Here is a 23,783-nt window from a genome sequence, read left to right as displayed (position 1 = left end):
CATTTCATTATTTTCCCTGCAAGGACTGTCATTTGTACAGTAGCTATTTCATGCTAGCACTCTGTAGTGTGAGTTGGCTGGATTATTAGTCTTGCACTGTTCTGCTTTGGCTGATTGCTTTCCTCTTTGGAAAATATATTGTGCATGCCCTTCTCTTCTTTCTCCATGGTCACACTAAATAGATGCTGCAGACATGGCACAGCAGAAGATGTTTCCCTGCCTGTCTTGTGTAATATTTAAGATTTTTTGCTTTTGCTATTGCCACATACAAAGAGGCACATGTGTCTTGGCCTAAGGCCCAGGTGAATTCTCCTTTTTTCACTTTGTAGCGTAGCACACATTAAGTGCACATTAGAAAAGCTAGCACATGTATTTTGAAATTTAGTCTAATATGAAAATAAGTGAAGATCCCATCTGAAACACCTGCATGACTTGACTCTGGAAATTGTGGAAACTCTGGAACCAGACCATAACAAGTGTGGGTACTTGGTATTTCACCCCAAGTGTGGATGTGTGTATAAGTGCATGTGTGTTTGGGCGGGATACTTAGATTTTTATGCTTGATTTATTATCTCACAGTGATCATCATTCTGTGAGCTTTTTGAGAGTGATAATGAGGACTCATGATTCAAGATGCAAAACATCCTTTTTCAACAGCTGAGCATCATACTGGATGTTTCAAAGCACTGTGTCTTCAAGAGCAGAGCATCTCTGCCTTGCTGGTTGCTGCTCTGGTATAAGGGTACTGCAGCAACTCCAAAATAAATAGGATCAAGATCCTGTTAGAGAAACTTACAGTATTCCCTGTCTTCAGAGATAAATAAAACTCACCAGAGAAAATTATTCCAAGGTCTGAAGCCTCAAGCTGTTGGGCTCTTTTTGGCTGACAGCTCAGTTTTGGAGGAGTGCCAAGCTAATGCAGGAATACAAGTGGGATGGTGGTGTTAAAAATGTAACTGACTGCACTAAGGAAAGAAAGGTGTAAACTGTCCAGGGCTTTGAACATACCCTAGAGCCTTGTAGCTGGAGATTACAGCTCCTGGAGCCGAACCTGGGAAACACGTGACAGCACAAATCGAGAGACAGTTGTCGCATGGTTTGGTACCGACCAGGGTGTCTGTGCACCACCTGAGTCTTCATCTGAGGGCAGTGCTGTCCAGAGGTTTGACGTGGTATAAATTAGGGTGGCCTTGAGGCTGCTCTGTCCTGGATGCTCTAAGCATACACCCTCCCCTCCCACACAGGGACATCTCTAGCAGCTCACAGTCAGGAAGGAGCAATGTCTGCTCCTGGGACAATCCCAGAGGTGCTCCACTGGCTTCATGATTTCCTGGATGAATGCAATCTGTGGAGCCCATAGCAGATAGGTTTTGCCCACCGTGTCAGCATCTGATAATGAAATAACCAGTAGTAAATCATATCCTAACCAGGACTATTCCAAAGAACATTTATTACTGAGGAGGATGTATGTTTTCCCCTTGTTTTACACACTCTTAAACATTAACCTCAATTGCTCCTATAACATACGTGCTTCATCATGATACGTAAAGCCCCCATTACCAATATGCTCACTTTACAGCTCCAAAATGGTCTAATTACACATGAAAAGATTTCACTGCTGAATAGCTCCTTCAAAGTGTTTGAAATATAAAGGCTGTGAAGTTTTGTTTGGTGCTAGCAGAAGGTGCCAGACTGACAGGACTGCACAGTCCCTGTACGGAACAAGTGGAATAATATAGCTGTCATCCTCAGTATCACTTGCTGTCTTTGTATTGTGGTGGTTTTTATCTGTTGATGTAAAAGCACAAGGATGCTACAAAGGTCCCACAGCCAACCTCTGGAAGGAGGCTGTGCACCATAAGGACTCTTGTGCTGGTTGGCACTAGAGTCCTGCTGACATCAGTGGGAGCTGGGCTAGATGATAGCCTGACTTCAGCTGGAAGGTGTGCTTGGGGATTGCATGGTTTTTACTTAAGCCTTTTACTGCGCAAGTAATTATTCCTGTTACTCATCTCTCTGGATTCTGATGCTACTGCAAAAAATGTGCTGCATGGTGCATTACACCCAAAATCTCCTTGTTCAGATTTGCCAGCTTGGGAGAATGACACAAACTTACACATTTGGCTAATTCTGAAGGTTGTCTGGACTGTTTCGGCTAGCTGTGAGTTACACTGAGGGAGGATGAGATCAAATCAGGGTATTAATATTGCTAAGTGTCAATAAAACTCTCTGCCTAGCCCATCCATAACACTGGGGTGGGAGTGAAGTGCTGCTGCAGCTGCTCAGGGGGGGTGTGTGTAACTGGTGGTGATGCCCACAGCAACACTGACCGCGATCACAGAGGTACAGTTCTTCTACCTGCTGGAACAGCCTGTGGCCCGGGCTGGGGAGTTGTCATGGGGGTGTTTCTCAAACTGCGCCCTCTCGAGTTAGGGGAATAGTCTCCTTCTGAAAGGAACAATGAACTTCTGGAGATGATCTTTGTTTCACGCAGCAGCACAACCACCTAGAAACTATGCTGGAAGTACTACTCTGCTACTCCTTGTGTTACGTGTGTATTTCATGGGCTCCGCTCTGTGTCTTTTTTGATGACGCTGTATGAAGCTATTAATATCACTCAGATCAATGCACAACTTACTGAACTGATTTAGCTTAACTTTTTTGCTCTTCTTTATACTCTTTCTGTAATTGCTTACTGTCAAAAACAATGCTCATTCTTTCTGCCAATTAATATGCGCTCTTAGGAATAAGCCCTTACATAGAAGAGAAAATCCATGAAATAACTGATGTAAGTGCTTGGTAAGAAAGCCCCACAATGGCTGGAGTTTACCTCCTGACCAAGCTTCTGTAAAATCCATGTGTACGTTTATACAGCTAGTAGAGTGCTCCATAACCCATGGTGGTATCATGTCTGCTTACACACCTTGTTAGTCCCTGATACGGTGTCCCTGGAGAAGAGACTTGGGAGGAAAGCTGCGTCTCTTTTGTGGTGGTTGTTTTCAAGGGAAAAATTAAATTTTTCCCAAACTGTCAGCAGGGCTTATAAAAGATGAGTAGTGATAAAAGCTAATGTGTTCTGCCAAGAAGTTCTCTGTTGAATGCAATCTGAGATGAACACTATTTAGAAAAACAATCCCAGGAAAGCATCTGCAGCAGGTTAGCTGGGTACTGGGAGAGGAGCATTTCAGATTTAAGAGTAGTGTCAATAGAGTATTTTTTTTTCTCTTTTGTCACCCAAGTTTTTCCTAAAACACTGTAACTGTTGCTTATTTTGGATGTTGTAAATACAGGCTTCTTGTATGTGTCTGCACTTTAACTTGACTTGAGGTAAAGGTGATTTCAGGGTTCCTGGGTAAGAGGGAGGCACTCCTCACCCAAGGATGTGACAAAGTAATAAAAGGGATGGTGGGGCAGTCCAGCAATTGTGCACTTCCCAGCATGTGCTCCCCCAGTACCGTGTGGGCCAGGATGAGGGCTGGGATCCCTACAGCCAGGTGAGCTTTCCAGTGACTCATAGGTGGGCAGGAGTTTGGCTGAAGAGCTGACAGCTCTGGGGGTCCTCAGAGTTTGTCACTGACTGGGTTAGCAATATTTGTTCGCTAAAAGCTTCTGTTACTAGTCCCGCAACTTCTGTATCCTACGAGACCTGTGGAGGAGGGAGTGCTGCACCCCTTTCGTTATCACTTCTTATGAGGGTCTCTTTCCTATTAAGCCCAGGGACTCTGAAATCATTCCTGCTACTTTTTTTTAGGTTTACTTGTCCCATGCTGTGCCTTGGAGCTCATATAACTCAGTGGGAGGATTCCAGATGACTTTCAGTGGGAGTGCATCAGGCCTGCTAATAACTGAAGCTCTGACTTTCTCTTGATTAGTTCTTTATATGCAGATCATAATATTAAAAAGCTGAGGGGGAAGATGAAAGATAACAGTTTTGTAGGTATTTTTCAGTTAGCTTCCATGCTGACAGGTTAGACAGCAATGAAAATACAAACTACCTCCATTTGTCCCGTCTGTTCTCATCCGCCTGTCACTGTATCCCATGTGAGATACTACACACTGCAAGTTCTTAGTTTTCAAGACCAAGGAATAAATGTTCTGGAGTGTTGCTCATCTGATGTTACATGAGGCTACTGAAATATTGATCGCATGCTTCACTACATACACAGCAAATAAAGGAGGAATTTTCAGTTGGAAGTATTTTGTGTCATTGGTATCTGGGAGGCAGCTCTTTGGTGGTCCTGGCTCTCAGCAACAACTTATTGCTGTAGCTTTTAGAAATGCAAATAGAAGGGCGACCATCTAATGGAAAGCGACATTGTCTCTGAGGCAGAGAGAAGCATATGTATCCTGGGCCTGATGGAGAAACATCTGGGTTTCAAAGCTGCTTGTTGAGTTCAGTGCCTACTTACTGTAAGGAAGGGTAATCTGCACAAAGAACGGCTAACAGCATGAAAGCAACTCTTCCAAAGCAATGTAAGGCTGCTGAAATCCCTGAGGTCAAGCAGGGGGAATTCCTATACAAGAAATTAATTGGTTCAGTTGGAATAAGCCTTGCTCCTATTCCCTTGCTTGGCCTTGCTCAGTTGTGGTTAAATGAGGAGAGTGGATGATAATCATCTGATTACCTTGCTGTTGACGGGCTGTGGAACAGGTGCGAGCCCTGGCTTGTCCTCTTGCCAATGCCAGCTCCAGGGATGGGTCCAGCATTTGGGAAGAGAAGTAAGATGTGCCACAGTCTAAAATAGGTGCGGTGAGATGGCTGTTCCCCTGCTGAGTGTATCAGGAGAGGACCTGGAACAGTCAGTCTGTTTGCGCATCTTGCCTATGTTCCTGATTCAGACTGCCCAATTACCCACCACAAGAGAGAGTAACTGTGGTGGGTTGACCCTGGCTGGACACCAGGTCCCCACCAAAGCTGCTCTATCACTCCCCCTCCTCAGCTGGACAGGGGAGAGAAAATATAATGAAAGGCTCATGGGTCGAGATAAGGACAGGGAGAGCACTCAGCAATTACCGTCATGGGCAAAACAGACTTGACTTGGGGAAATCCATTTAATTTATTACCAGTCAAATCAGAGTAGGATAACGAGGAACAAACCCAAATCTTAAAAACACCTTCCCCCTACCCCTTCCTTCTTCCCAGGCTTAACTTTACTCCCAATTTTCTCTACCTCCTCCCCATCAGTGGCACAGGGGGATGGGGAATGGGGGTTGTGGTCAGTTCATCACGTGTTGTTTCTGCTGTTCCTTCCCCCTCAGGGGGAGGACTCCTCCTCACACTCTTCCCCTGCTCCAACGTGGGGTCCCTCCCACAGGAGACAGTCCTTCATGAACTTCTCCAATGTGAGTCCTTCCCACGGGCTGCAGTTCTTCACGAACTGCTCCAGTGTGGGTCCCTTCCACAGGGTGCAGTCCTTCAGGAACAGACTGCTCCAGTGTAGGCTCCTCTCTCCGGGGGTCCACAGGTCCTGCCAGGAGCCTGCTCCAGCACAGGCTTCCCACAGGGTCACAGCCTCCTTTGGGCATCCACCTGCTCCGGCGTGGGGTCCTCCATGGGCTGCAGGTGGATATCTGCTCCAGCGCCTGGAGCACCTCCTCCCCCTCCTTCTTCGCTGACCTTGGTGTCTGCAGAGTTGTTTCTCTTGCATATTGTCACTCCTCTCTCCGCTGTTCTTCCGCAATTTTTTTCCCCCCCTTCTTAAATATGTTATCCCAGAGGTGCTACCGCTCTTGCTGATGAGCTCAGCCTTGGCCAGTGGCAGGTCTGTCTTGCAGCCAGGTGGCATTGCCTCTGTTGGACATAGGGGAAGCTTGTAGCAGCTTCTCACAGAAGCTACCCCTGTAGCCCCCCCGCTACCAAAACCTTGCCACGCAAACCCAATACAGTAACTTTTCTCAGTAATTAATTAAATATATTAGGAAAGACTTCCCGGGTAGAGAATGCAATTTCTTGTTCAGACCAAAAAGTTAACTAGGTCAACTTACAGCAGAGTTTTCAGTTTGATATGAGAGACCTGGCACGGGGGAAGCTAATGCTCCATGCTGTTGCCCTGTATCTACCAGTGGCACCACAGTTTATCTCAGCTGTTCTGGGATCTTTTGGTCCCAGAGTTCTTAGATTTTGTGCCATGCCACAACCAACCAAAATTTAAAACTGTACGTGTAAACCAGCAATCTTTTCCACAACAGTTAGCAGGAGACTGCTAATGAAGCCACTGTGCTCAATTAGTCTCATAGATACATGTTACTAAAGTTTTCCTGTTCATGTTAATAGCTATTTTTTTCATCAGACTTTATTCCCTATAATAGTAGCAAGACCAGAGCTCCAGGCTGAATGTGTTCTTTCTAAGCTATAGGTTGCTACTGCATACTGATGTCTGTTACCTTGGTGTTTAGTGCTCTGACTATGCTTTAGGTTAACGCATTGATTAATCCAGACATTAGATAAAATATAGAGTTTATTTAGGATTGAATATTCATTTGTAAATGGAATATACTGCTTATTTTCCAAAGTCCATGGCATATTGGCTTTGTTACAGATTTATCCACAACACCTGAAAAAGTACTGAACTGTAGTTAGCCAAGACACTGTTTCTGTATTACAACTTCATTATTCAACACTTCCTAACTTTCTACAGCCACTTAACTCCATTCAAAGTACTTCAAGGTCTATTGCTCATTCCTAACTTTTCCATTAACCTCTTCCCATCACCCCTAATAAATTACTACTCGGGTTCCTACAAATAAGGTATTTTCATCTCTGCTGTCATAATTTCAGGTGTGCGGTTGCCCTGTAGGATATGCTCCATTTTGTCTCCATCACGTCTGTAACGCAAGTAACTTGGTATTGCATTAGAAAAAGCTGCATTAAATTTTCTAGGCAATATCTAAAGCAGCATAAGTGGCCATATTTTTTTTCCTGCATGGGAGAAATAAAGTTACCTAGACAAATGTATTAATTTTACATGGGGTCCTGTATGTTTTTCCCTATGAATAAGTGACAGTTCTGACTAGGGAGACCCTCCAAAGTTTGTATCAGTTAATTGGTGTCATTATACTGGTTTCTGGGGGCATTAGATTCAGCCCTGGCTTTCACATTTTAAAAAACTGGCCCGCCTGAGTCACTGAACAGTACCAATGTAGGCTATGCAAGTTTTACTTTACTCAGAGCGTAAGACAAAACGGAATCCATCACAACGGTCGGGAATAAAGCACACACAAACACCAGTGCTTTTTCCTTCAGCTTCGCTACCATGTAACGTGCCTTGGGTGCAGGAGACGTTAAAGCATCTACCATAGCATCTACAACCTCATTGCCGTTAGCGCTTCCTTCACTAAGAATGCTGTTGAAAAAGTTTGCCCGCTCTTGAACGTACTCCTTATTGTAAACTGCCTTTTCCTCTTCACTGAGTTCATTCCAAATCTCTTCGGCACTGACTGGTGGCTGAATTTTTGTAGAGCGTGCATAATTTCCTGGCTGAATAACACAGACCTAAAAGCAAGATGTAAAACTTATCAAGATGCAATCAGTCATTCTGAATTCAATTAAATACTATAGTCAGTAAAACAGATCAAAAGCTTTCTGCAGACAGATTTCTTCCAGAAAATGCTGCTTTGTTGAAATTTTAACCTTGAAAACTTGACTGAAATCAAATATATTCCCGTGAAACGTTTAAGATTGCAGAGGTGCTTTATTCTGACTTCCTCATTTCACTCTGATGTTAATGTTCTTGTTTTGACTACTCAGCATACCTTCACAGAATGCAATAGTGCATCTTTGATTTTTATAGAATGCTTAATGGTATAAATGTTTTGACAATACTGAGACAAAGCATTTCAGTATGACTTTGATGTCTCCAAAGTGGAATACTTTGGATTTTTCACTCAGTGGCAAATCTTGCAATTGGTAATTTTTTTGCCCCAATTTGGGACAAAAGGAGATGTCAAAGAAAATTAGAAGGTCCTGGGGAAAGAAGTGCTGTTTTCCCCACGTAGGTGTAATTAAAAGGAAAATAGGTCTTGTCAGCCAAGTGCAGAAGGGACCAAAGGCCCTGGTCTAGCTCTCACTGAAGTCATTAGCAAATTTCCATAGATATCTGTGTGTGTAGATTTTAAATTGAAAGCACACAAATCCTTTGCTGCTCCGCCCGTTTTCTTTGCATGTGTTGTTGCTGCTGCTCTGCTAACTGCTGAGGCTTCTGGGGAATTTCAGAGCAGGCTGAGCACTCAGTACACATGCTTTTCCTCAGTTAGTAGTGGGCTCGTTGAAACTATTTGTAGATATGCAACATTAAAAACTCCATGGCATTTAGCTGACCTGATTTCTAAAGACTACAACACAAGGTGAGGAAAAATGGTGCTGAGCTGTGTAAGAGACTTGAGGATCTGACAGGTGTTCTCTGGAAAGTCTGTGGTAACATAAAACCTTAATGTCTCCAATCTGCCACCCAGCCCATCTACCAGAGGCTACCACTTGTGTGTCAGTACCGGCACGTGCCTGCCTCTCGGCCTGCACAGCAATCGGCGCGCTGCATACCGGAGGGCTTGAGGTGCAGGCGCTATATGTGGGGAGCAGGAAGGGATGCAGGTAAGCTCCAGCAGAGAGAAGCCATGCATAGCCAGGGGCATCTTACGCTGCCTCACATAGGTTTCTCGCAGGGCACCTTTGGGAGCCCTCCCTTTGGGTGCTGTTTTCAAAAGTGTTTAGTATTAGCCAAACTAATGCCAATAGTAAACTTCCCACATTTATTTTAAACAAGGGGGTTTTGAAAACTTCATTTTTTGGAGTTGGCTAGGAGAGGAGAGATGATACTTTTTTTTCCCTTCCTTGATTTTCTGTAGCCTTTCTAATGGAAGACACATACTTTGTCATCTGTAGGCAGCCAGCTTGCCTGGCCAGAGTTCAGTGGGACAGAGCCATAGCTCCATCTGTTCCTTGCCACCTCTGGGCGACTTTCTCCTGAAAGGACAAAGGGAATGACAGAGCAGGGGAGGGGAGCACAGGGAAGAGGAACCGTGTATTCTGCAGGCTCTCTGCAGGGAAGGTTCTCAAGCAAATGCCAGCCAGTGTCTCGCATACAGTGAGAAACAGAAAAATAACTCTCATAGATATTCCGGAAATGTTTGTCAGCCTGGCTCACTGTATTGTGTGCTGGGGCTATTCTGGGGGTGGGGGAACCGTAAAAATCCCAAAACGACCAGAGCAGCTAACCTGTTAAACTAAGCTCTTCCATGCATTTGAGATTATCCTCAGCTAATCGGTTGAAATCCTCATCATGCTGTGTGGTATTAGGATGTGTAAAATCACTTGCATTTTATAGCATTTTATATTTATCCGAGGGGGTAGTTAATAGATGCATAGCTGTAATTTCTTCCAACGCAAATCTTATGAACAACGCTGTAAATCTGTGTACGTAAAGAGTACACCAATGTAAATCCTCTAGGGAAGACTTCTGGTGTTTGAGGAGAGTGTTTCAGCAGTGGAGTGACTCCAAGCAAAAAGCCTAGTGAAGCTACTTAGTGATCTAAGCTTCAGGTTTGACTATCAGTGTTGCTTAGGCAGGGCACTAAGAGCACTCTTAGAGCCTCTTAGGTTAAGAGAATAAAAACAATTACTCTGCACGATACTGCCTCTTGCAGTGTAGCTGTTCCCACAAAAAGGAAGGAGCTTTTAAGCACTGATGTTGTGAGAGAAGAGAGAGAAAGAACCCCTCAGGCAGGTGACAAGCCTTCCTTCTCGCTGCACAGCACTCAACGTCTGGGCTCTTTGCTCCCGCAGCCACCCCAGAGAAAGTTTCAGTTACTTGGTGCTGTTACGAACTCTTTACAGAGCATGGCACTGCTCAGGCAGGCCTGTCTCAGAAAGTTTCTCCACTGTAGAGGATGTGGAGAAAGGGTGGAAGTTGCAGTGTTGGCACAAAGAGAAGACGTGCTATCCCACAGCTTCTCAGAACTGCAAACATCACCCAGGTCCGCTGTTCTTGGTGATTTCCAGCTGACTGATTAGCCACAGAGAAACCACCTCTTTCCAAGGGGAAGCTGCACCCATGGATTCAGCTCTGATCTTTATCTTTGTCATTTGGATGCACGGAGCTTACTTTGCACAAAATTAGATATTATTTTGCATATGCTTGTTCTTGTTCCCTTGGCCAAAATTTCCACCCCCACGGCATTGTCTGGTATTCTTTGGGCAAGTCGCTTGCTTCTTTCCCCACAAAAAGATGCATTTCAGCTCTGTAGGAAGTTTCAGGAGTGAAACTTTTCTCTTTCTCATATGAAAATCAATGTTAGAAATAGCAGGGAGTTTCACACAGCAGCTACTTGTTACATCACTTACCTGGACACTGAACTTCTTCATTTCCAGTCTTAGAGCATCACAAAATTTTTCAATAGCTGCCTTGGTCATAGAATAAATGCCATTTCCCAGAGAAAAATAGGCAACAATGCTGGACATGAAAACAATGCGTCCTGGAAAGAAAACAGTGCAAATAACATAACTTCACTCTCAGTCTTTAACATAGAATTGATTTACCTGAGTCTTCTGAACTGCTAATAACGTGGTATTTAGCATGATGCTGTTTTACTACATAGTATGCCAAAGCTGGGCTGTGTAAGTGTGCAGTCCCAGCACAGAAGTGCACTCAGCTCTGTTAAGCAGAGAACTTCACACAAAAATCTTCCTTCCATCTAGTGACAGATGCTGGACTAGATAAAGCAGAACGCATTCCCAACATGCTGCTTATTCCTTCTCAGTCCAAGACACGATGAAAGAGATGGAAACAAAGCAGTCCCCTAAAAACTTCAGACTGAAAAATAGTAATAAAAGACTATACTAGTAATAGAAGAACTGCAGAGGAGAGGAGCAGATGATTTTCCCTGTGGTGGATATATGACTACTAATACCATTTTTTCTGCGCTAATGATGTCTCTGCACTGATACCTGGCTTACAACTACGCATATAACGGCAAAATCAGACTGTACAGTGATAAGCTTCACCAGAGAAAGGTGACTTGACAAAATGCGTGCAGCCTTACACTGCCCTGCTGTGATTTCCCTGATCTGTGCTGCTTTTTTCCCCTTTATAACTCTTGCCAAGTGCAGGCATGCCTTAAATAGCAGAGATTTCTGATTTGAGGCACTGGGCTGTCATTCATTTCTATTGTTTACTTGTAAACTTCTATCACATAGTCATACCATAGCGTAAGAAATGTGTAAATATGGATATAGAAATACCAGAAGTGAGAGAGAAGATGGCCTCATCGCTAACAATACAGAGAACATAGTTGCACTCTTGTTGCTGCCACAGATGCAGATAACATCTGGGCCCCAGATCTGACCAAATGGTATAGGCTTGTGGGATAGCAAAAGGGTATCATGGGAATGCAGTGAAATCTGTCATTCTGAATTAGGTTCCGTGCCTTCCTACACAGCATCTGGAATAAATCTTATATACAATAATGGGAGAACAACTACCAGCTTGCTGATCAAGATGCTACATAGCTGGCCTGGCCATCTGGAGAAGTTATGGGGAAATGTTGCTCCACTCCTCTAGGCTGGAGGGCAATACCTCCCTTTACAAGTATTAATAATCTTGATTTTTTTGTTGGAACAGGTGCTCATCCTAAAATGGCAGTAAGCCCCTTCCTTCAGAACACAGCTACTGGCTAAGTGATGGTAGGGTGACCCCTGCCTCCTTTATCCAGTACCTAAGTGATTTGGGGCACACACCCAGGATGTGGGACACGTCATTTAACTTCTCTCTTTGCCTAAGGTAATTGAAACCCGGCTTTCCCAGGAGAATGGTCTAACATCCATAATTCAAGCTTTTCATTTGGTGAGGCCGCTTGCTGCCCCCAAAAACATGAGCTTTAGCTGTCCTGGCTGTTCCCACAAGGAAGGAGATAGGAAACCTAGGATTCTTCCTAGAAGTGCCCTGGCCTCCTCTCCTACATAGATGGGACTTGAAAATGGAGTGCGGCAAGGCAGCATTGACAGCCAGGAGTAAGATGCAGAGCGCTCTTTTGAGATAAGGTACTATGTATGTGTAGCCATCCAGACCCAAATCTTCTAAAAGTTTATGCATGTGCTTAATTTCATACACACAATTAGTCCCTTTCACTTCAAAGTAACCCCTTGCAATTCCTGAAGTCAGACAAATGCCTCTGGTGGATCAGCATCACAGAGTTTTAGCAGTAAGTAGGACATCACAGAAAAAAAGTGATGTCTCCCTGTGTAATGGCCACATAACACATCCATTGTTTCTCACTGAGTATATGTAATAGCACATTCTTTTACAAAAACACATCCAGCTTGCAGTATTTAAAAGTTTCTTTCTTCTTGCATCAAAATATCATCAACAGAAGGCAACCAAGCAGAAAGAAGCAGAGTAGCCAAAAAGGGGATGCTTTTATCTTACCAACATTTTGTCTAACAGTGACATCTGGGGCTTCCAGATGAAACCTAGCCCTTACTGTGCTTGATGCTGTATACACACAGAACAAATCCTCACCTTAAAGAGCTTACAACTTAAATAGACAAGCTAAGCAAAAGGAGGAGAAAGGAAAAGGGTATCTTTGTTTCTCAAATATAGGTGAGCACAGGTAGAGAACAAACTGCAAAGCAATTGAGACATGCTGCAATGCTGTAGAGGGCTATTTGAACCATTTCTTCTCAGAAGAAAGGATAAAGCCAACGAGTATGGAGGTCCATGCAAATGCATTTATCCCATTCGATACCCATGCATCTCTGTAAGGCACTCTTTCACATACTTGAAGTTTCCCGCCCAAGGTCATAGAGAGGATCTTGCTAGGCCTGGAACTGGAAGGTGGATGTCTCTAGTTCACCTCTGTAGGGTCATCCTTCCTCTCCTAATTGCCAAACAGTAAAATAGTAAAGCCTAAATAATAAAGTTAAGCAGGAGTTTATTGGATCTTTGTGTTTTCTGATTGTCAGTGCTTACAAAGTCTTGCCTGGGCTTAATGATATACTGTAAGCATTTTTTCTCCCTTTTTTGAGTCAAACACAGAGATAATTCATTATTTGCAAATACTGTTTTCTATGTATTGTAAAGACAGAATCTTTAAGAGTATTTTTTCCCCTTACGACTTTACCCTCTTTTCAGGATCAAGTTGCTCTTTCAGGCCACACAGAAGGAGGCTGTCATTTCAGTTCAATGAGAGACAATTAAGGCTTCTTTTATAGATGCTACATTACCCTGATTATAGTAAGCTAATTATTCTACAACTCTAAATAACAGTGGATTAGCATTACCCTTGTATTTCCTTAGAAGGGGAAGAAATGCCAGGGTTGTCCTGATGCTCCCAAGGAGATTCACATCTGCAAATTTTTCATATTTCTCCATAGACAGCCACCCTGTCTCGCCAAATGTTGATATTCCTGCATTGTTGACAAGCCCCCAGAAACCTATGGAAGAGAAATGTCTCAACAAGCATCTTTCACTGCAAAACAACCACCATTAGGCGACAAAACAACACTAGTGATTTGGACCCTTGGAAACAACTTTTTAGTTGTGTTATCTTTTTGCCTTTTCTACTTATAAGTGTAGGCATGTTTTGTTTAATGAAGGAATGTAATTGTGGCCATTATCTGGACTATGTAAGTCTCAGTGCTATTTAATAATCACTCACTTTATAGTTGTCTTAAGTTATTTATGAATAACATGATCTGGGAGACTACATCTTACTGCCAGTGTGGTGTACCATGATATTTTAATTACTTTAATCCCACTGTGTGCTATGAGCAGCTTTGTGAAAATTATATTAAGCAGTCTAAAGGCTAAGGGGTAATATTTTCAAAGTGCCTGACTAATTTAGGAGCCTAAGTCTTGGCTCCTTTTCCAGGATTTGAGCTTTGATTCCTTCTGAAATCAGCCAGAATCAGGTACATGGCTGCAGCATTGGGTAAAGTAACCAAGTAAGGTCAGTGGCTACAGTATTTTTTTTTTATTTTGTACTCTTGGACAACTCTATTCCCCACATAACAACGGGTTTTGGTGCTAAGGAGCCCAGCCCCCTGAAACGCAGTAAGATTCCAGTGTCTACAAGCAGAAATTTATTGGCAGCAAAGCTTGTTCTGACACAACTCTCTGCCAGAAAGTGCAAGCCCTTTAGCCCAAAGCCACAGAACGCTTTGTGTGAGCACTGCGCAGTGCTAATAACCTCGACTGTTGGAAATGCTTTTTCGTTGAAGTGTAGAGTGCTCGCGGTTTGGAGCTGACATGCTGACTAAATGCTGATTAAGCCACGCTGACTTGTTCTTGCCTTCATAGCACATATCTGTAGATGCACGGTAAAGCAGTGAGTGACACAGTGCTTTTAACAACATTTCTCTTTCTGTCCTCAAATCCTGACTGAGAGTATTTCTAGGGTGACTAGCAGTGTAACTAAGAAGTACATCGGGTAGCCTGACTTGGACTGAAATAGCTAAGTTTGCAGCCTGGTTCTGCCAGCCTTGACAATTTTGCTTATGCATTTTTTTTTAAGAATTCTTGTACGTGTCTGAGGCAAATGATTGTTTTGTCATGCCTTCTACAGGATCTCCAAGCCTAGGTTTCTGGTGAGGCAGAGTGGGTAACAGCACCTCCTTTCCTTCCTCTGGGCACAGAGTCTGGGGCATGGGTGTGATGCCAACCCAGCTGTAGCCTCCTGTACCCGTGGTGGCAAAGATATTCTCAGGAAACCTTTGGTCACCCTGCTGAAGGTCCTGCAGAAACCCTTGGGCTGAACTCTTTTCTTTCTGATCTTCTCCGACAAAGCTACTGCGATGATTTCATGGTATCTTGGTCCTTCCAGAGCCCTGCCAAGAACTGCTAATACAGGATTTCATTCACAACAATAGTTAAAGCTGAAACAGACAATTTTTTGAATTGGTTTGTAAAGCAGACCTCTGTAAGCTTTCCTAACATATATACAGTACTTGTATTACGTGATGAAATTGGCGTTTAAACAGAGAAAGAAACAAAGTGCTTTCAGTGAATGTCTCATTTGCAGAGAAAAACACTCAAAATCAGGAATTTACCACACAGAACTTGGATAACTCTGTCCTCCAAAGAGAATAAATCATTATTCAGCAGTCTGTCACACAGCAGTCTGTGACGCTGGACCTCTCTTATAATTTTAGATACAGACTGACTGCTGTGCTAGTAAAGCAGCAGTTTCCTGTGTACTCACCTCTTTTCCACTGCCCCAAATGTTAGCAGACAGAGGAGAGGAAATGGACCAAAAAATTGGCCACTGGAATTGGGCATCCTAGACTTCCTTCTTCCCCTTGCCATTGCCCTGTTGTTCCAGGCCTTTCCATCATTCTGTGGCTTTATTTCTCCTTCTTAAAATGGAACTAGTCCCATGGGACTGACCTCCCAGTAAAATGCTTCAAGATCAATGGATTAGAGAGTCCTCTGTAAAAGCTAATTATCAATATTTTTGTACTTGCATGTGATCTGATCTGCAGATGGACCGAGTAGCTGCACACCCCATCTGTTTCTACTTAAAGCTGGAGGTCTCTGTACTCAGGTTTATTTTTGCATAACCTAACTACAACACAACACAAACTAAAGCCTGGCATCACTGTAAAAGCTGTTCCCTGATCTTCTCGGCTTTACCTTTTCTAATTAAAAAAAAAAAAAAGTAATTTTGCTTCTACCACAGCATCCTGCACAGCACAGCAAGAATACTTGTTCCACATATCCCTGAATTCATTACGGCTTCAGAAATACAGCCATTAAACTTTAGACAATTGATTTTCTTCTTCTTTCTCTAAACTGTGAAACACAGAATTTAGCTTGCGAGGCTTAAGTTTTCTCTCCAGCCGTTTGCCTCATTCAGTTCAAAGACTCCAAGTGGTTAGTGGTGAGGCCAGCCTGTATGTATAAACAGGCAGAGTTCACAGAATAATGGCTGCTTCTTCCTGTGCAGTGGCCAAATCAAAAGTCAAGAGGAGAAAAACCGACTTAAGTTAAACTGAAACAGACTTTTCTGAAGAGAAGATTAAGTAAAACATAAAAAGAGATTTTGCTCAGGGTCAGCTCAAAACATTTTGTTTGCCCTCAAGCGAAACATATCGTTTCTTAGAACATTCTGGCATTCCCGAACAGAAAATGTTCTGGTATTTGCAAAAATCTTCCTGCCACTTTGTTTAGTTGAATCAATTTGCAAAATTGTACCCAAATAACAAACAGTTCATTTTTTCCTTATGCCACTTTTTCAGAAAATTTCCTACCTCCTGAGAAACAACCTTCCCAGCTATGCTACTCAGGGTACTTGAATCTGCTTTGGTCTTCATTTCCTGAAATGTTTGTGGTAAAAATTAATGCTATAAACGTGCATACAAAATATTGTATATTTGCTAGGACAAATGCAGCTCAGGTAACCTGAGAAATATAGTCCTTAGATGGAAATCTAGAAGGACAAGACACAAGTAAGAATCGAACAGCTGAAGGAGAGAGACATCACATTTCCTCAGAGTGTCCATGCACAGACACATTAGGAAAAAGCCGCTGATGTTTGATCTGGAAGGGAAAAATTACTCAGACTGTCAAAACAGAACTCAGTCCCAGCACAGTTTAGGAAGAGGGGTGTTAGACTATGCTACAGCAGGCAGGGAATAAATAAACCAGAAAGCAGAACTGGACGTCAAAGAGATTTTCACTGATCTCTGTGTTGGGAAAATGGATCCTGAGGACAAAGATTAAAAGATATAGCTGGGGATCTAAAGAATCACTTTAGGAAACCTAACTTAAGATTAGTGAGGCTTTCAGGAGAAGAACACTAGCTCTCACATAACCTCCCAGAAAATTTCTACCTCAAGACATGTTGATGAAAAGACACATATCCAAAGTCCTTATTTAGGCCCAAAAGATGCCTGATGTTTTTCCAGAAACTCTTAAAAGTCCTCTTCCTATTCAAGTTAATCAAGCTGTATGCTTGCCAAACCTTTTGAAAATCAGACCGTTTCTATGTAGGTGCCTACGCACAGATAATATCTGAATTTGGCCAGATTTTCTAAACTCGAACATGTATTCTTGGTATCACTGATCTTTGGAGTTTCTCATCTAAACCTGAGCCCATGCAAAAATCACAGGCTCTTTCCTGAAAGATTCCAATCCAATACTAAAGGGAATTAGCCAAAGGAAGGAGAGTGTGATTTGCCATATTCCTACTGAAAAATGAAGAGAGGGAACAAACCAATCTGTCTGTGATAATGCAGGGTGTCCGTTGTAGCAGGCCAGCTGAGACTCCTGAGTTTTAGGTACGTACATTCGTAAGTCACCATCCTTTGCTTGGAATATTACGCTGGGGTTGTCTTCATTGCAAGGATGTGTCTATTTGTATAGGAAGTCTGGGCTAAAATATGGTACCATGGGCCTACTGAGTGGATTCTGTGAATAGGAAATCTTAATTAAGTGGAGGAGAGTACTTAATAACCTTGGAGTAGGAGGTAGGACTAAAACTAATATCCCTCCCTTCCAGCTAGCTACATGTCACCCACTCACAACAGGCAAGGAAAGGAAGAGAAATTCCTGTTTTAAACAGAAGAAAATCAGAAAAATACTGAGGTTTGCTGTAGAGCCTAAGAGAGTCGCAAATCAACATGCTCCAAAGTCCCGGTCTACTTTATATTGGCTTTAATGTGCAAGTACAAGAAGCTTCTTCTTTCTAAGCAAGAAAGGACTCTAAATATTTTAGAAAGTCATCTTAATGGGTGCACAAGCCGTAAAAACAAATAAAGAAAAAGAAAGGCATCAGAGCCAGCAGGTTTTCATGGAGAAACAGTTAGTTAGCTCTAGAGAATGAGCTACATACCATAGAAATTGATTTGTCATCCTTTTCAGATTGACATAATTTCACAGTCTAGAATAGAACAAATATTTACAAGGAAACAAATGATGAAGTGGCAGAATATCCAGCTAGGTGTGTCAGCAGTAGTTTGGATTTCTACTCTTGCATAACAGAGAGAGAAGACAAGGTGGAGCTTGGGTTAGTTATCTCATGGTTATGGCATAACTAGAAGGTGTAGGGAGTATTGTGTTTTATTCCTGAGATTTTATACATTTTTTGTACATTTTATACTGAATAGCCTACTTAAAGCAGAAAGTCTTTTATTTTTTAGTCTTTTGTAAGTCTATTTATCCTGGGCCCAGGAAAATTCCAGAGCAGAGTATTCCTCCATGACTTCCCTTGCCACCAGCAACTGCTGAGCGAGGTTTCTTGGACTCATTCTCCCCAGAACCAGGAATTTCTCATGCCTTTCCATGCAGTGAACTGAGTCAGTGGGACAGTGCAACTCTTGCGTCCAGTGGAGTCCACAATTAGGTGGTTAGGCTTTTCATTGGGTGTCTAGGCAAAACATACAGGCTTTACAGTGTAGAACTGCGGCCTCTTCAACTTGGGTCTAGGTTTGAAGCAACTAAAATCTGCCAAAGAACAAGATTCAGAAGGGACTTGAGCTCTCTGAGCCTCTGTTCATTGCTAGCTTCTTGTCTGGAAAGCCCTTCAGTGTAGATTCTTTCTTCAAGACAGACACTCTCTTATTTTGTCCATATATCAGGTCTAGAACAAGAGTATGTGATGCTGACCGGGATCAATAGGCTTTATGGAAATATAAGCAGAACAAGAGCATTCTGCAAGTTTGAAAGGAGGAAAATAGTGTATAGAGACATAATAAATGCGAGAAAACATGTATTTTCATCAAGTACAAGACAAACTACTTTATTTAAGATAAAGGACAAAATTTTGGCTTATCAGTCAGATTAAGATGACTTGGAAGACAGCATATCTGCCAAAAAGCTATACTTGTCCGAGATGCACAGTCCATGGAAAGGATGAAACTGTAATCGTAAAGAATAAATATTTAATCTTTACCAGGATTTACTCTGGGCTATTTAAACACAGCATGCAAAAAGCAATCGTTGTTTAACTGCTTTCTCTCTGTTTTGTACATCTTCTGAGGTTTAATTTGGAATCCATAGCCTTTGCACACTTACCGTTAAACCTGGAGATTGCTGAAGTGGTTTCCTTGTGACTATTTTTGGAATGATACAGGAGTGTTTTAGTGATCTGAATTTAGAAGTCCAGCATGCTGATGTGACGTACTTAAAATCTTTGGTACCTGAATGAAACTGATTATAATAAAAATGGCAAAAGAGAAGACAGGGAACAATCCCTAAGCAAACGCCTAGTGATTCCCAGAGATAGATAACTCTTCTCAATTTCTACAGGGAGTTGCTGAATAGAATTATCCTCTTCTGAGCGAGGGGGAGGGAGAGACAGACAGACACAGAACTGTCCAACAGTACTTACAAGCTAAAAATGACATACAGAACACTGCCAGTAACTATTTTAAAGGTGGATGTTTTCACAGTAAGATAATCTATGATCTACTATGACCTTTCAGCACAATCCACTGGATTCCTACATCAGTTTGAATTGTTTGTGCAAAAACCAAAAGCAGATTTTTTATCTGGCCAATGCTTCTTTAAAACAGTTTACTGGACTCACTACCTGCTCTTTGTTGTCCTTATTACAAATGTCCGACATGTACTTGAGTTTCAGTTTGGTTAGTCCTCTGCTGTAGGCCCTGGATGCTGCTGTCTGTGATCCACTTGGGAAAATGTCCTACGATTTCACTACGGGGAGTTCCTTAACTGGTGGGACATCGAGGCATGTGCTCCACTGCCCACCCTTTGGGAACCTTTGGGTAGCAGATAAAATGTTCTGTGCAGTCACATACTTTTCTCATCTTCTAGGTACTTTCAGAACATAAATGCAATTACAAATGGTTCAGAATTCTCTTTCCTAATGAAAAAGAATTTAATTAAAAACAATCTTTGACCCAAATGTAAAAAAATTACAAGTCCTATCTTTAACAAATAAATTGGTTAATATGAGAGCTAACCTTCAGTTGAATCGTTAAATTGAAACTGTTTTTATAAAGTTAAAATACCAAAGAAAACACCACATCTATTTTCAGAGATGCCAAGAAGGAACACTCCTACTGAAGTCTTTTGCTTAAATACTCTACGTAAGTAGAGTATCCTCACAGTTTCTTTACATTTGAGATAAAAATATTTATGCCTCTGTATTTTACAAATTATGAAGAAGACTTGTGGCATTTACTCCATTAACTTCAGACATTAAAATAACTCCTTTGCTCCTTTTTATTTAATAAACTTAGGAGGAAGATTACTTGATAATTGGGAGTTTTCTCAAATGGTGTATGTGCTATCTGGATCTATAAAATTACTTTTTCTTTTCTGCCTTTGCAGACTACCCTCAAAATGCTGCAGCAGAAGAGCTGACCAACAATGGAAAAAGGTTTCATAAAATGTGTCCTCTGTCTGTGCATGCCCAGCCCTGTGTTATGGGGCTAAAGGCCTGACTGACAACCCAGTAAAACCACTGTGCACATGTTGTGTGCATTTCAACACCAGCTGTGCTCACGTGTCTTTCCTGGCCCCTCCAGCAAGCCCTGATGTCTCTAGTGTGATTTCCCTTGATCTCAAGGCATGTCCACATGCCTATGAGCAGCAAGGACGACCAGCAAGTTAGTGCTGAACTGTGGACTTAAGAGTCTACACGACAGTATGAACGCGACCGTTGCATAAGCTGCCAGAATTACAGGATAAATTATCTGTAACCCAGAGTTTCAGGTGACTCGGTCCCCATCAAGCCTAGAAGGGCTTTTGTGAGTCATCTGCGTTGTCTCTGCAGCTTGGGAAAGAGCCTGAGAGGGGAAGGCTCTGCCTCTTAATCAGATAAGGTCAAGATCAACCATAAATACATGTACTTAATGAGCGGCATCTAGGCTTTTTCTTACTTCACTTCTTGTTTCATCCCCTTCCCAACATGCTAATGAACCAGGCAGGCAGAGGCCTTGCATTTCATTATCATTCTGCATGCTTTATTCTCCGCTTATATTCCCTGTGTGAGCAGGAACTGTTTGTAATTCTGAGGGAATCTTACTTCTGAGCCTGAGTAAGCCTGCTCTGAGCCAAGTGTATCCCCCAGTATTACACTGGGTGACTCTTGCCCTGCAGCCTAAGTGGGAAAGGAGGTAACTGTGGTGCTATTACCTGCGCTGTGTCACGTGTTCTGCGGGGATAACCCAGGATTTAGGTTGTCTGCAGTTATGCTGCAAGCTAAGATCTGTCCATTCCCCTGGGTGTATGCTCCCTGTAGGGTGCATAATTGACAGGTTTCCTTTTAAGCAACCCTTCCAGGGACTAGCTTGACAAATCTCAAGTGGTACCGAGAAGCAGCTGGTTCGGCACGTCAGCTGCCCTCTCTGCACTTCCCTTATTTATTCACCCTTTCACAAATCATGCCCAGAAATACATCACCTTCCCACCGCCTCCAATGCGCGCACAGCTGTTCTTCTCCACTTTCCCTGCCGTTTCCTCCTGTCGGATACCAGGGGAGGGATCCTGGGGACCCCCGCACCCGGGGATTTCCTCTTCTGGTAGCAAGGTGACTCTCACCCATGGCGCACTGAAAAGCGCACCCACTTTCCACTGTCGGCATCTGTGGATAGGCCCCAGTTTGTGTACTGCTTAGCTAAGCACCAACGCATTCTTAATATAAAATATTGTCGTTATTACTGATAGCGGTAATTGCAGTTGGCACCAGTAGTGACAGCGCTCCCTCGCCACAAGCCGTGACAGTCCAGCTGACCCTCTCAGGCAGCTCCCTGTCAGCAGCCCCTCCAAACCCCGGGCGAACCGAGGGGCCGTTTTCGGGGCTCCGTGTCCCGCCGGTCCCGCCGCCCCTTGCCCGCCCCTCACCCTGCCCGTCAGCCGCCTCGCCCAGGCCGCGCGGCAGCTGCGGCGGCGGATGGGGCCGGGGAGAGCGGGCGGGCGCTCCCCGGGGCTCCGGCTGGCGGGGGCCGCTAACCGCCGGTAGCCGAGAGCGGGGCTCGCATCGCCGCCGCCACCCCCGCGGCCGCCGCCGGTCCTAACGGCCGCCCCGCCCCGCTCGCCTCACCTCGCTCGGGCAGGTGGCTGAGCACCAGCTCCTTGGCGGCCAGCACGTCGCGGGCGCGGGTGACATCAAGCCGCAGGACGCGCAGGCGGCCGGCGCCGGCCTCCCGCTGCAGCCGCCGCGCCCCCTCGCCGCCGGGGCAGAGGCAGCCGGCGAAGACGGTGAAGCCGAGGCGGTGGAGGCGGAGCGCCAGCAGGTGCCCGAAGCCGCTGTCGCAGCCGGTGATGAGCACGGCCCGGCCGGCCGGCTCCAGCGGCGCCGCCCCGCGCCGCCACAGCCGCGCCAGCAGCGGCAGCAGGAGCAGGAGGAGGAGGAGAGGGGCCGCGGCCCACATGCTGTCCGCGCCGCGGCCGCGCCGTGTGGGCGGGAGGGAGGCCGCGGGGAGCGCCCTGCCCGCCCGCTCGCCATCCCCTCCCCCGGAGCAGCGGCGGCCCGCAGGCACCGCCCTCGCTCCGCGGTCCCCCGCGGGCTTGTGGGGGGCCTGGGGCCGGGCTCCGACCGGTCCCCGGCCCCTCCGGGCGGCGGTGGGGAGGAAGGCGGGCATCCTGGTGAAGCCCCGGGCTTGGTAGGGGTCTCTCCCCACCGGGGGGGGACACACACCTCTTTCCCCCCATGCTTCTCGTGGTTTGTTTCGAAAAGAATAGCGCAGGCTGTAAGCATCGTGCGATGGCCTGTCAGATGGATCTGTGTGGTCAAAAGGGAGCTGGGTTGTGCCGAAATCCAGTGCTGAAGTTACCATGGACAGTTCAGCCTCTCTGCTTAACTGGGTTTCGTACGGTCCTGTCACTACAGACTAGCCATGGGGCATGAAATGAAAGCATCATGAGTATTTCTAGATCCGTGAGATGGGGATTTCTAATACAGCTGCATTATTATGTTATAGTTGTTATATGCTATGTTATAGTATTAAATTGATGTGGTTTTTTTATGGCCCAGGTCTATGTTATATCAAGGGTGCCTATAGACATTCCATGGTGGACAAAAATGTCTGTTTCTTGTAGGCTAAAATGACAGTTATACATTGCTGAACAAAGATCCCTGACAGCTAAGATTACAGGAGAAATTTGATTAGGCAGTGTTTTCTCTGCCCTTTCTTTCATCTGAGAAGCTCCAAGCAGCTATTGGAAGGGATAGTATGTCATATCTGCCTCCTCTGAGTAAAATGAAATGGTTGAAAGAACCAGATGCCTTTATTAATTGCGATTTAAAGTTGGCTTGTGAAAAATACAAAGGGGCCAGAGTCATTCATTGACATATACACAGCAGCAGAGGAAGCAGCAGGACTTAACAGGCACAGGGATGGTCTTAAATATTTGCCTAATCTGCATCACTGTAGGTCCACAGTCAGCCCTGTTCACATTTAGTAGTTTGTCTTAAATACTCCCTGTATCTGGTTGTGGCAGAGGGGTTTCAGAACTGGTGGTGCCCTGCTGTCCATGAGTCTCCAGAAATGGCACTGGTCCCTGCAATCAGCTGTGTTTCATGTTTGTGTGGGGATCCCTTTGCACTGATATAGAGTGTTTTGAATGACATTCTAAGGAGAAAGGGAATAATTATTGTTTACATCTCTTTTCCATGGGCTGAGGCATTCATGTGTCTTTACTCTTGTCAGCTGCCCATCTGTCTAGATTTACTTTAGCTTTAAATTGTTCGGTGCTCTCTCTTCCGCACTGCTCAGGTCTCCTGTAGGCATTGCATAATAGGACTTAAAGCCTCAAGTGGCTTGGAAAAGGAGGTTATGCTTTGCTGCTGGGAGACAAAGCAGGAAGTGGAATGGTTAAACCCAAAAG

At 44.2% G+C, this 23,783-nt stretch overlaps 1 protein-coding gene across 1 annotated transcript; it reads right to left on the bottom strand.

Moving 5' to 3' along the window:
- Positions 1-7,119: 7,119 nt before the first annotated feature.
- LOC127015224 (D-beta-hydroxybutyrate dehydrogenase, mitochondrial-like) lies at positions 7,120-22,327 on the bottom strand. Its single transcript, XM_050895024.1, has 4 exons — positions 21,997-22,327; positions 13,271-13,423; positions 10,337-10,467; positions 7,120-7,492 (listed from the first exon to the last, which is right to left on the bottom strand). The coding sequence occupies exons 1-4, from the start codon at positions 22,325-22,327 to the stop codon at positions 7,145-7,147; spliced, it is 963 nt and encodes a 320-aa protein (XP_050750981.1). The 3' UTR covers positions 7,120-7,144.
- Between the last annotated feature and the right edge of the window lie 1,456 nt (positions 22,328-23,783).

This window comes from Gymnogyps californianus, chromosome 3 (genome assembly GCF_018139145.2).
Source record: "Gymnogyps californianus isolate 813 chromosome 3, ASM1813914v2, whole genome shotgun sequence".
Classification (NCBI taxonomy): Eukaryota; Metazoa; Chordata; class Aves; order Accipitriformes; family Cathartidae; genus Gymnogyps; species Gymnogyps californianus.
This window is presented reverse-complemented; position numbering and strand designations above follow the sequence as displayed.

What these genes read in the sequence shown, in the direction of transcription:
- LOC127015224 (XM_050895024.1), bottom strand. Translation starts at nt 22,327, where the DNA reads ATGTGGGCCGCGGCCCCTCTCCTCCTCCTCCTGCTCCTGCTGCCGCTG. An exon ending in CCTTCTAAGGAAATACAAGG is followed by an intron (nt 10,468 to 13,270) that starts GTAATGCTAATC and finishes TTTTCTTTCCAG; the next exon opens with GACGCATTGTTTTCATGTCC. An exon ending in TGAAGAAGTTCAGTGTCCAG is followed by an intron (nt 7,493 to 10,336) that starts GTAAGTGATGTA and finishes TCTTGCTTTTAG; the next exon opens with GTCTGTGTTATTCAGCCAGG.